The sequence below is a fragment of the Cyprinodon tularosa genome, unplaced genomic scaffold (assembly GCF_016077235.1).
Source record: "Cyprinodon tularosa strain WSP-4 unplaced genomic scaffold, ASM1607723v1 ctg278, whole genome shotgun sequence".
In the NCBI taxonomy this organism is placed as follows: Eukaryota; Metazoa; Chordata; class Actinopteri; order Cyprinodontiformes; family Cyprinodontidae; genus Cyprinodon; species Cyprinodon tularosa.
The window spans coordinates 1,207,280-1,220,704 of NW_024038983.1; the positions used below are offsets into that span (position 1 = coordinate 1,207,280).

Genomic DNA, 13,425 nt, shown 5'->3' on the forward strand with positions numbered 1-13,425 from the left:
CTGAATCCGATACGAATCTGATCTTTTCAAATGCGACCTGTGTGTGAACGGCCAGGTCGGATTCATCCGACCGGAACGTCATTAATACCCGACAAATGTCACTATTCTGTGTCTTGCTAAGCAGAAGGGGCAAGAAAAACAACAACCATGGCAGATGATGATGCGGAGAGTAGTATTTATGTTTAAACATATTGAAAAGAATGAGTTTTTAGGGTTGGAAAAGACCGCTAGATGCGCGGCGGCACTAGCATCCATGTGTACGCTTGCCTGTGACGTCATCTACTGCGCATGCAGGACACTTGCTTTGTATGACTGCAGTTCACACAGGAGATCTATACACAGGAGATACAAGTCACATATATTTGGCAATGTGAACAGTAACGCCAAAAAATCAGATTTCATTAAAAAAAAATCAGAATTGAGCATCAAGGCCTGATGTGTGAACGAAGCCAAAGTGTCCTGAAAACCCTAAATAAAGGTCATTGCAAAAAAAATAGGCTGCCTAATTTGGTAGGGGGGTCTATAGCAGATTCAGATGATACAAAAATGAGTGTTAACAATAACAATACGCACTGTTTAATCATCATTTAAAAACAGTAAGAGATTTACTACAACCTACCTACACATTGCCATGTACCTACACTACCAGGCTAAGAATGAACAGCAGCCAAGTAAACCTGGAGGAGCTGCAGACAACCAGAGCTTGGGAATTAAGTTAAAGGGATAACCATTGGTTGTACGTAACTCACACTGGTATTTATGTAAGAGCAGAAATGACAAAGCATTTTTAAAACAAAGTGTTGCAAATCCCTTTTTATAACAAGCCATACAGGAAGCAGAACAAACACATGGAAGACATTGTTTGAAGGGAATAGTGGACAGTCAATGGACCTAAATTCAATTAGTCATTGTCAGGAAAGCTTGAAAACCTTAAACACTCACAATCCCATCCAACTGAGTTTGAGCTATTTTCTATAACAGAATAAGCCTAAATGTCAGTCTTTAGACAGACTCTATAGAGGTCTGTATACAAAATTACCACACCTTTTGATCCCTTTTTTTTTTATTTAGATCCATGTATCATTTTATTTGATTTTATAATTATAAACTGCATTTGTTTCTGTCACATAACACCACAGTAAAAACAATGGAGAATGTGAATAAGATCAGCAGGTGTTAATACTTTTGTTTGGCACTGGATGTTTAGAGTATTTGACTCTAGTTTGTAGGCTAAGAGTGAATAATGGTATTAAGACTAGAGGAAACTAAAGGAAGAAACAAATACAGTCATCTAACCTATATCGAAGAGGAGACGAGTGTGTGTAGCTATGTGTGAGTCGGAGCCTGTAGGGCCACAGTCATTCAGCCAGAGTCGACCCACGGAGACCTGCTGAATTATGCAGATGTCCGTGCTGACTGTGCTCTGTATGTGTGTATGTGTCTCGTTATAAAATAGTAAAACGCCTTCCACATCTCCTCCCATTTCCTAACACCAGGACAAATACGCACTTCAGGGACTTAAGGGAGGTTACATCTTTGTGACAGCTAAATCCAGGTGTGGGTGTGTGTGTGGGTTGGCCATGTTTTTGTTACCTTGTGGGGACGACTTCCCAGCACATATGTTTCTAAGACAAAATTACAGTTGGCATCTTTGTAATATGTCCCTTTGTCCTCTTTCTCAGTTCTGCCCTCAACTTTTCTCTCTTCATTTGTTACTGATTCGACTCTCCACTTTTTTCTGCTTCTCCCTCACCTTCCAACCTTCCTCGCTCCACTCTGTCGTTTTATTTTCTTTCCCCCTCCTGACATGCTTCCAGGCTGTGTTGCTGAGACCTCCGATCTATCCAGAGGGATTTGTGGTCAACACCCCTGTCTGCTTTTCTCATTATTCCCGCTCTCCTTCTTGCCTCAATTCATCCATCCATCTCTCTCTTTTGCTCTGTGATTCCCTTATGAACACTTCTTCCCGCTGTCAGCCTGTTCCCTTCACTCACCTCTTCCCCCCTGAACCTCGTGTTTCTCCCTCTGGCTTCCAGCTCTCTTCTGCCTTCTTCACAGCTCATTCTTTCTATCAGTTAATGCTTGACAACCTATCATTTTGTGCTTTATTTCCTTTCTCTTTTCCAAATATTCATGTTTTTCCACTTCAAAGTACCTCTCCTTTTCTCATGTTGCCTTTCTCAATCCATCCTTGTTTCTCTGTAATACAGTTTTCTTTGTGTCTTAGGCTGGATCCAGAAGTGCAACAGGTCTGGAAGCATTTATTTTTTTATACCATAATAACAACAATGAAAACAATGAAAGTCCATGTAATGTCTCAAACTGTAAGATGCAAGTTGAATATATCAATCTATGACATCTTTTTTTTGTTTTTGTTTTGTTTTTTCGTCAACATCATGTGAACCAGATCCAGTATTAAGATCTGGGACAGCTTTGCTGTTTCATGAACAGGAATTTCTAAAGAGGATTGCGTATGAATGAGCTGAAGCATTCCAGAAAGGATTAGAAGTGAAAACTAGAAAATGAAGATTTTAGAGAGGCCCTTTGGACTGAACTGAGATCCAGTTGAATGATGTGCCATGACTTGAAATAAGCTGCTCATGTAGGAAAGCCCTTCAGTTAGGCAGAGTTAAAACAACATTTTGTTTCAACTAATTATTTGAATTGAACATGCTGTTACATCTGTCATGCATTATAAATAAACAACGAGCAAAACGGTATCCACTATCTTTTTGAGCTTAAAAAATAAACCATCTTTTGCATGCTCTGCTTCATAATTCATGGTGTGTGGCAAACATTCAAATCTTACATTGTGCTGTAAAGTATATGACCTAAAGTGCAAATGATAGATATACAGTCTATAGTTTGTTCTGTTCTCGTAACAATTTTTGCCAACCCTAAAACTCCCTGGAAACTGAGCCAAGTTATTCATGTTTAAAAAATCTCTCTTATTATTTCTAGTACTTTTACAACTAGGGGTGAGTATTGGATTGGTTGTTGCGATACGATGTGTCATGATACTTGGGTCACGATACAATATTATCATGATATTGCAATATCACTATATATTGCAAAATTTTTCCACCCTATAGTTATTTCGGGATCTATGTAGTTAGGGGTTGGTGTCAGTCCACGTCTTCCAATGTGAGCGCCTCACATACAGATATGGCGCTGCGCTGCACAGCAAAAGGGCTCACAGCTCTATCTGCCAGAGTGGCAGGTAAAATGTTTTGTTTTAAAAAAAAATCAGTATTAGGAACTGGAAAATCAATATTATATCGGGCACCCACAAATCACAATATAAAGCCAAATCGATTTTTTGCCAAACCCCTAGTTACAACAGGGTTGTAAAAAACAGGCTTTTCAGCCTTTATTTTCATGAAAACATTGTCAGTAAAACCATTTTTGTTTTGCAGCTTTTTTCTTCTACTTTGTTGTAAAAAAAAAAAGACACAATACCCACTTTGTGGTTGAGTAAAGCTAACTTAAGTAGATATTTATTCTGTGCAGTTATCCTTTTTTTGTTTTTTAATTCTTTTCCATTTTGAATAACTGCACTTTCCTGGTAGTACAGCATCTCCAATTAAAAACTCTTTGTGCTTGTACATTATTTTCTGAGTTAAAAAGTCTGTTCGAGTTTGCATATTCTTTTTGACCACTAAAAATGCATTTAATGACATTATAAAAATCTTTAAATATCAAACACATCATTAGGATGCTGTGTGATAGCACCTCCCCCACCCCTCAGTGAGCTTCCTCCCAGATGCTTAAGTAAGTGGCTGGAGTGAAGAGGATGGTTTAAGAGGCACTTATCTGGGATGAATGTTAACATGCAAGAAAAGTGAGGTTGTAAACACACCCATTTATGAGTATCTATGATGCATATCTGAACCTACTGTATTTAAATGCAGCATTTCTGCAACACGTGTCTTTTTAAAGAGTCCTAAATTATTCTATTGGATATTTTTTAATCCTTGCGTCTTTCATGAATTTCTTTTTTGGCATCATTGACTAAAGAACTAATTACTTCTCAGCACCAATATAATCTAGCGCAAATGCAATAGGTATAGGCAGTAAAAATGTGGCTGCCAGGTTTTCATTATGGTTATATTGATTAGATATGACATATATAAGTTGAAAGGTATACATTTTACAGTGTTGAAGGATAAAAAAAAGGGTGAAAAATTAGAAACAGGTTTGAAATAAATGTAAAGTCAAATTAATTTTAGGACAAACAGTAAAGTAGAGATGGAAATGTAAAGTTTATAATTTATGGTTAAATAGATCAATAAAGATTATATATACACTACCGTTCAAAAGTTTGGGGTCACATTAAAATGTCCTTATTTTTAAAGGAAAACCACTGTACTTTTCAATGAAGATATCTTTAAACTAGTCTTAACTTTAAAAACATACACTCCATACATTGCTAATGTGGTAATGACTATTCTGGCTGCAAATGTCTGGTTTTTGGTGCAATATAATATACATCAGTGTATAGAGATCCATTTCCAGCAACTATCACACCAGTGTTCTAATGGTACAATGTGTTTGCTCATTGGCTCAGAAGGCTAATTGATGATTAGAAAATCCTCGTGCAATCATGTTCACACATCTGAAAACAGTTTAGCTCGTTACAGAAGCTACAAAACTGGCCTTCCTTTGAGCAGATTGAGTTTCTGGAGCATCACATTTGTGGCGTCAATTAAACGCTCAAAATGGCCAGAAAAAGAGAACTTTCATCTGAAAGTCGACAGTCTATTCTTGTTCTTAGAAATGAAGGCTATTCCATGCGAGAAATTGCTAAGAAATTGAAGATTTCCTACATCGGTGTGTACTACTCCCTTCAGAGGTCAGCACAAACAGGCTACTGTGGGTACTATTTAATGAAGATGCCAGTTGGGGACCTGTGAGGCGTCTGTTTCTCAAACTAGAGACTCTAATGTACTTATCTTCTTGCTCAGTTGTGCAACGTGGCCTCCCACTTCTTTTCCTTCAAAAATAAGGACATTTCAATGTGCCCCCAAACTTTTGAACGGTAGTGTATATATATATATATATATATATATATATATATATATATATATATATATATATATATATATATATATATATATATATATATATATATATATATATATACACACACACACACACATAAAAAACTAAAAACTTTTGGTCCAACATTGAAGCATTAAAATGTAAAATCTTATTGTTGCCCTTACCACAGAATCACTCATGTGTATGGTGCATTTCAAAGACATAAAAACACATACTGTAGCTTGAAGCAAATAATACTCTGACATATCCCTTCTATACATCTCAATTTAATCTCTACCAGCAAAACATTTTTTAGACCTGTTATAAAATATGTGGCATAAGCATCAAAATATAAATATATGACAAATTTACTGAAGTGCTAGGGAAATATAGCAGTAGTAATACCAAACCCAATGCGATGACATTCATACCTCAAGTTTAAATATTTTAAGATCACCAAATCGTGCCAAATGGTTGAATGCTTGATTGATTTAGTTTCAAATTACCTGACCACTAGGGGAACAAATAATATATCACATGCAACTATACAAATGTTTGTTTTAGTTTAAATTGTATTGGATGGAAAACATATCCAATCAAGATGCATGTATACAAACATAAATATTTCTCATCTTTTTTTCCAAATTATCCAGGTTAAAGGTATAGTGGAGGTTGTTATTTTTCCAGGTGGATCATCAAAATAAGTGGTCCTCCTAATTGTCAATCATTCTGGTGATATGTCTACGTAATGCCCATTTTCACTTACCAGTGGTGAGTCTGACAGAGGAAAAATAGCTAATTTTCTTTTGGAAAGTAAGCTTGTATGAGCGTTGCAAACAGCAAATTTTAAACGAGGAGACATTGGCCCGTGTACGCTCTCTGAAATCCCATTTTTTTATAAAGTGTAAGGGTCAGGTCTTTTCAAAAATTCGCAAAAATCCTCCACTATACCTTTAAGACAGCACATGGTGTCTTCAAAGAGGACAAGCAGTGTTTTCAACTTGAAATGCTTGAATGTTCTTGAATGAAATAAAATGTTCTCCCGAGCATAGTCCTATGAAGTTATATAAAATGAATGATTACACTGATATACAGGAAAAATAGAAAAACACAATGAATGACACATAGATACAAACATACCCTTTAAAACAATCCTAGTCTAAAATGGAGACAGGTTTAGTATATGACAGAGATGCAAAAAGGTAATTAATCTCAAATATTTTGTTTAAATCCATTATTTCACAATGAGATTATAATCATCACAGCTAGATTGAAGGAAGTGATCAAACGCTCTGATTATCAGTTTACTTTGCAGCCTGATGCACCATGGAGCTAAAAGGGTAAAAACATCCCCACCATCACTGAGTGTTTTCCACCAAAATCTTCAGCTGATTTATTCTAGACACATCACACGCACACCCATTTATATTTATATTCAGCTCGAGGTGGCTTTCCAGGGTTATTGGGGAATTAAGGGGGATTACACGCAGTGACACCAGCGACTAATCTGGGAACACTGGTCATTAGTTGGTTTTGCATATTGGATTTTATTTTTTTTTCTTTATTGTTTGATACCATAGTCTGGTATCAACGTGCCATTAAGCTGCAGCTGCTGAATAAACAACATTAAAATTGAATATGTGATTACAATAAAAAGCCCTACAACTTTTGCTAACAATTTCACGCTTGTCATGATAAAAACAAATCTGGAATCTTCTGACCTTTTTAGTTCCTAAACCTTGTCATGCTGCTGAAATTATTAGCAGAACTCGGAATTGAAAAATATTTCTTAAGATTCCTTTTCCTTCATCCGTTCCAACATGTTTCATTTCCTACCCTGTTTAACCCATTTATTATTTCTTCAGATGTCTAATGGGATATTTAGTCGACAAAGAGATCCCAGATGGTCAAACTAAGCCAAAAACATGCATCTGCTAGTATGTGCATTCATTAGGGTTCGTTAAGAAATTGAGGTTTACAGCACAAGGCTAGACGTGGCAATAGACCACAGTGTGACCACAGAGATGGGGAAGAATGGCTGCAATGGAAAAAAGAAAACAACCACAGGCACTAAACCACTTCTCTAATTAGATTACTTTTTCAACCAGTTAAAATCAAAATACTGACTGCTTTTTTCTTCTACATTAAACCACAAGACTGCAGCATGCTTCCTGCAGATATATCACGATTTTACACCTCTGGCAGGAACATCTCAGGGACCTGCTCAGCCTTGTTTCCATTCAGCAGTGCTCTGACCATAAAGTAACGTGAAACAGATGTGATGTGAAAACCAGATGAAGAAAGTATAAATGTATTTACAGTCAAGGCAGTTTGGAGATATACGTTCTCTCTTTTGGACTTGCAAACATTTAAAACGCAAATGACTAGGCTTAATTGGGACAGTGGTTAAACACGTGAACTTGTGGTGGATTGCAGCTGCAGTTAACTGCACCTCATGAGGGATTGTAGTGGAAAAGGACAGGAATTCATGACTATAAAATATTTGACTAAAAAATTCTAAACGTGTAAAATTTTCACATTTCTTAAATTTCAAAATTTGCTGTAGAACTTGTTTTAATCAAACCTCTAAGTCTTTTGAGATATGTCTCTACCGGCTGTTTAACAGGTTTAAATGAGAGACAACTCGATTTAAGTTCAGTTTTTCTAAAAGTCCCTTAGCCTCCAGTTTTAGCCTTGATTCATTGTTTCCATGGAGACTTGGACATTGGCTAGGCCTTCACATTTCTTTCAAGAACCTATTGCAAGTCTTGTGTAAAAGGCCAGATGTTTTGGTGTGCTCGGCCAATTGTTGCCCTCTCAACAGATTCAGCTACCAACACTTCCTGCAGCTCTCTCTACCTTAATCATTACGATGGATGTTGAGGGAGCAGTTTCACCAATCTAAAAAAAAAGTCTAGCATCTTCTCACTATAATGGCAGAGATCATATAGGTACACAATCACCTGCACGGATACGTTTTGAAGTTCTAGCCAGCTGTTTGTGCTTACCTTGTGATTCTTCCCATGCCTGTAGACCATCCAGTCTTCTCCATTAGTGCTCACCTCCAGCTTGAAGGTGGTGACGTAATAAACATTTTTAGTTTCCTTTGAGATGGCGCCTTGAGTAGCAATGCCTGTGAGGACCTTTAGAGTATGGAGGTCCACCTGTTGATAAAAGAAGGAGAATTTTACTTTTGAAAATGTCTTGTTGATTTGTTGGTGGGAAAAATGTTTAACAGAAAAACTCCTGCACTTTACAGCATTCTGCTTTATTTTATTTAGTTTTTTATTACCCCTCCTTATCTGCTCCTCTGAGTTTCTTGGACTGCTGCTGCTCTCTCCCAACAAATCGATTATTATGACCCGGGGCTCTTTTTAATTTCCTCACCTTCAATAAGCATAATCACCTCCTATGCTAATTGTGGATATTTGGCTTTCTGCCTGTTATGCTACTGGCTGTGTTGTGATGAATGTACAGGGATACAACAGATAACGATTTGTCTTTATGGTCTTGAATTATTTCAGCTTTCTAAAGTAGACATTTGAACTTAATGCCCTGGTTTAAATCCCACAGAGTGCCACTGTGAATCGCAGAGAAAACCCTTAGACCCAGAATGCTCTTTGGGTAATGCTAAATGAAAGCCCCCAAACGAAGGGTTAAATGCAAATTTCCTTTCATTGCATAAAATTGCACCAATCAATTAAGATAATTATTATTATCATCATTATAAATAAGCAAACACTATGAAATATTTTATGGAAGAATATCTGGAAAGAAACAAAAAAAAAAAAGGTAATATATTTTTTTGGGGAAAAAAGCAGTCTGTACTTGAGTTGAACATCTTATATTTAAATTGACTAGGTATCCAAATTAAGCTTTTTTTAAAGCCTGTTCTTGCTATAACTACATACTGATTTATCTATACAATGATTAATTGTTTAATCAATAAAGGCAGCCTATCAATTAGCAAGTTAGACAAACTGTGACACTACCACCAAGATGTTTTGTAATGATGGAATGATTATACAATAATAGAACTATAAGTAATGCATGGAATGACTACTGTCCAATAGCTTTATCTCTATTTGATTTAACCATAATTAAATGCATGGCTAAAAACCAAAAATTTATCATCAATAACAGAAACCACAATAAAAACAACCCCAGAGAAATAATCAGTCAATGTTTAAAAAAAAGTTTTCTTATACATGAACTTCAGACTTTGGTTATCTGAATTCAAGACAGACAGATAGAGATGAAAAAAGTCCCTTTTGTTGGTCAAAACATTTATTCTCCTCCAAAAGAGCTGCTGAAAGTTGGAGATTAATCTGAGGCTGCTGTGCGAATGTGTGCTGTTATGTCCCACACGGGTAAGGTACAAAACACCAGGGGAGGGAAAATGCAGCGTTTGTTATCTGTCAAGAAGACAGGTGTTTTAGATTACTTGCAACACACACACATACACACACGCTTCTGCACCAGTAGGGCATGAACAAGATCTACCAAGACAACTAATCAATAGTTCAGGGTAGAGGATGAGGGGAGAGGAGACGGAGAGGTAAGGAGAAAGGTAGAGGGAGAATAAGGAAAACAGAGGTAAAGAACAGATGAAAAAGAGAGAAATGCTAAGTGCGCTTTCCCAGGGAAGGTTCCTCATCAATCACAGAGTTGTTAGAATAACAGAGCCACAAGAACTCCACAATCAAACTGCATCGCACCAACAGAATAGAAAATAATAGAATTTTTCCTCTAATCATTGTTGAAGTACTACGAGGATTAATTATTTTCCCCAAGCAAAGTCCCACATTCATTTTAAGATATTAAAGACAATAAGAGACATAATCTAATTAGGTGACATGCAGTGGCATTGATCACAGCTGCTTACGAACAACATTAGAGTTACAACATTTTTTATTCAGTATTACAGCAACAAGGCAGCACGTCTTCTGCTCTTTCATGACAACATACATACTGACAGAATCAGATACAAGCAGTTAATTTATGCATCAATCTTAATCTGGTTTAAATTATACTCATAATTATATGCATTAATACAAAACATATATTGCACTATAAAAATATTTTTATTATTAATACTAATAACAAGGTTGAATTAACACTGGTGACTAGACTGATTACTGTAAGTCCTGAAATAAAAAAATAACTACACCCACTTAGCACTTCATTATGTCACACTTTATGAGAGTCTGTTTAACATCACACTTCACACACTGGCATAGATTCAACATGCTGTCTGAACCATTCTCCAGATATTTTAGTCCATATTGATGGTAGCTGGTTTCTGCAGATATGTTGACTGGATATCACTATGGGAAGCATTTTTTTTCTCTCGCACATTCAAAGGTGTTATATTGAAGTGAGACTTTGGACATGTGATGGATCAGAACATATTTTAGGGTCAAGAAGACAGTATGAAGTTACTTGAACTTTGAGATTTTAATCTCTATGACATAACTGAATTAAATAGAATAAAATCTTATTTGGACAAGCCAATAAACACATGGAAATTGTCATTTGCTATACTGTTGACCGTTGGGCTCAAATGATATTCAATTAGTACTCTTGTATGGAGCTAAATATTTAACCCTTAAAAAATACTTTGTCACAACTATGATTTAACCATGGTGATCTTAATCATGTTTTATCTTTTTTTTTTTTTTGCTTAAGCAAAATATATGGCCCCGTTTCAGCTCAAATCTGAATGGCCAAAGCATGTCAGTACTTGGACAAATCTGGAAAAAAAAACTAAACATCAATAATGCAAAAGACAGGCACAAATACAAGCAAAAGTAACATAAACATAATCCATTAAAAAGGTTATGTTATCGATAATATAACCAAAAGATCTACAGTATACATAAAAATCAAAGCCTAAACCTAAATATGTTTTCTTGGATAGTTGAGTCACTGATCTATAGAGAATGAGTTCCAACTAAAGAGCCAGTTCTGATAAATAACTCTGTTTCTAAAATCTCATTAAATAATTTCATAGTCACTGCTAAGTTTCCGATTTCAACCCAACTCTGCAAGCTCTAATGACGTAATAGGCAGGTATCAGAAACACTGGAACAAACTTATATAGAAGCAAAGTCACTAAAGGAAAGCAGAATCTTGAATTGTCTTTGTATTACAGCAGTTGGTGCTTGTAAAGATTATAGAGTAGAAAAGATAACCCTCCTGAAACTAAATCAATCTTCCTTTAAGTTCATACGTCTCTAAACCTCAAACGTGAAGCTTTAGGCTGGCTTTGGAAGATTCTCCAAAGGTGCCAACCATCACCATAATCTATTGTTAACGGTCTGCAGCGGTATAAAAAGTCCTGTTTTTTTGCTGGCCTGGCTGAACCTTAACTTCACTTTCTCCCTCTGAGCCAGACAGCCTCATAACTCAAGCTTAGCTCAGGGACAAAATAAAGCTGGCACTATGACAGAACGCCGGAAACAAAGCCTCACATACCCTGGCTGCTAAACCCAAACAACACCATAGCTCCCTCCTACTCACAGCTATCTCTCCTTTTAACACTGACACAAATATATCAGTGAGAGGGTTATTATGTCAACAGCGGATAAAGATTGAGGACCATCTTTGTTCAGGTTATTAAAAGGAAGATTTTCCCTTTTTATGACATCAGCTTTTAAAGACGTAATGTTCAAATTAGGGCTAAAATCTAATCCAAGAAACCTAATTTTGGTTGGTTAAGTTTAGAAAAACCCATGGGAAATGTTTCCAACATGAAAGAAAGACTATGTACAACAATCCTTCTTCAAAAGGAATTAAGATGAAAAGTAAAATTCTGAAGGTGATCAAATTTACTTGGTTAATTCAATTTAAAGCAAGTCTGACCATGTTAAAAATCATGAGTTTGTTGGTCGTAAGATTACAACTGTGTATTACCAGAAAGTCAGGGAGAAAAGACAGCAACGGAGTAGAGAAAAACTATCTGGCACTAGTCAATCAGGGAAGATTATAAGGTCATCGACAGAAAAAAAAATATATGTAAGGGTTATGAAAGATTAAAAATAAGCAGGAAGCTGCCAATCTTCCTAGAAGTTACTGTCACAGAAAACTCACCCCAAGGGCAGACAGCACAATGTAGAAACAAAAGCAAAACACAAGCTGTATGGCCCTCTACAAACCTCATTTAGATTGATAAAGGTTGTTTCACATCAATACAACAGCAGCTAAATCAGAAAAGTATTGCCGGCTTGTACCAGGAAAAAGCTTCTTATGTCTAAAAGGAAGGGGGGTGTGCCTCTCCGGCTCTCCACAACCACTATTGAGCATTTTTTCTATGGTTAAAACTTTACATGCACAAGTTCACCCTCACAAACAACTACAGGTGCTAGGCTTCAGGTACTTAGAGATTCACTTCCAAACAGAAACCCCACATTCATATCTTCAGGTAACACAGAGTACATGTCAGACTTAATAATATTACTTTAGCGATAGTTTCAAGGTGTTTGCTTTATTGTATATCTCGTACCATGTTTTTTGGTTGTGCTGTTCTTTTTTTTCATCTCATTGCAGGTGATGAAGCAGACTGAAAATGTTTTGTCATTGTCTCCTTCCTATCTCCTCTTTCTTTCATCTTTTGTGCTTTTTTTTCTTTTTCTTTTTCCTTCTTCTTCTTCTGTTTTTCTGCTCTACTTATATTGCAGTGTCCATATGAACTGTAAAACTCCCTGCATAATTATAATAAAGCAATTTATATACATGAAACAAGTGGAGCAGTATGGCAATTGCGATACCGCTACACTTGTGAAAGTAAAATCTGTTGGGCTCCTTTTGGCATCAAGACAATTATTCTTATTGCCACCTTGCCAGACAGGACACTGTAAAAAAAAATAAAAAAATAAATAAATAAATAAATAAAAAATAAAAGGAAGGACGAAGCTGCATCTCACTAATGTAAAGCCAAAATGATGTGCCTTTTTTGGACGAGACAAAGAAAAGCAACAATGAAAAGCTCCAGGTTTGTTGAAAATCAAAAGACACGCTAATAACCTGTACCATGTATCAGTTGCAGTGGAGAAGGGGTGATCAACGGCTAAATTGGAACCAAGTTATGGCTGATAAATGTTGTTTTAGAAGATGCTGAATGATCAAATGTATTCAGTTTTCCCAAAACATGTTACAGATATCATGTCAGCCATCAGTTTCAAAGTATTCTGAAAAGCAGAGTGAGATTCTACTTGGTAATGCTTTTACAGATACAGTCTAAATTGTTTAAAGACCTCTAGGCAACATTTGGTAGTTATTTGGGTAAAAACATCTTTTGATATCTAGAAGTCTAAACTGATTGGAACTGATTTACCCAAATATAACAGGGGGGGGGGGGGAAACAAAGAGACACCAGCCAGTTTT

The 13,425-nt window shown here is 36.2% G+C and overlaps 1 protein-coding gene across 3 annotated transcripts in view; it reads right to left on the reverse strand.

The window, feature by feature from the left end:
• Window positions 1–13,425, reverse strand: part of LOC119786748 (neuropilin-2-like) — a 120,054-nt gene that overhangs the window by 66,446 nt on the left and 40,183 nt on the right. For all 3 annotated transcript variants that reach the window (XM_038290266.1, XM_038290264.1, XM_038290265.1), the window contains exon 6: window positions 8,049–8,204. In XM_038290266.1, the coding sequence (XP_038146194.1) occupies window positions 8,049–8,204 (156 nt within the window). The remainder of the gene's footprint in view (window positions 1–8,048; window positions 8,205–13,425) is intronic.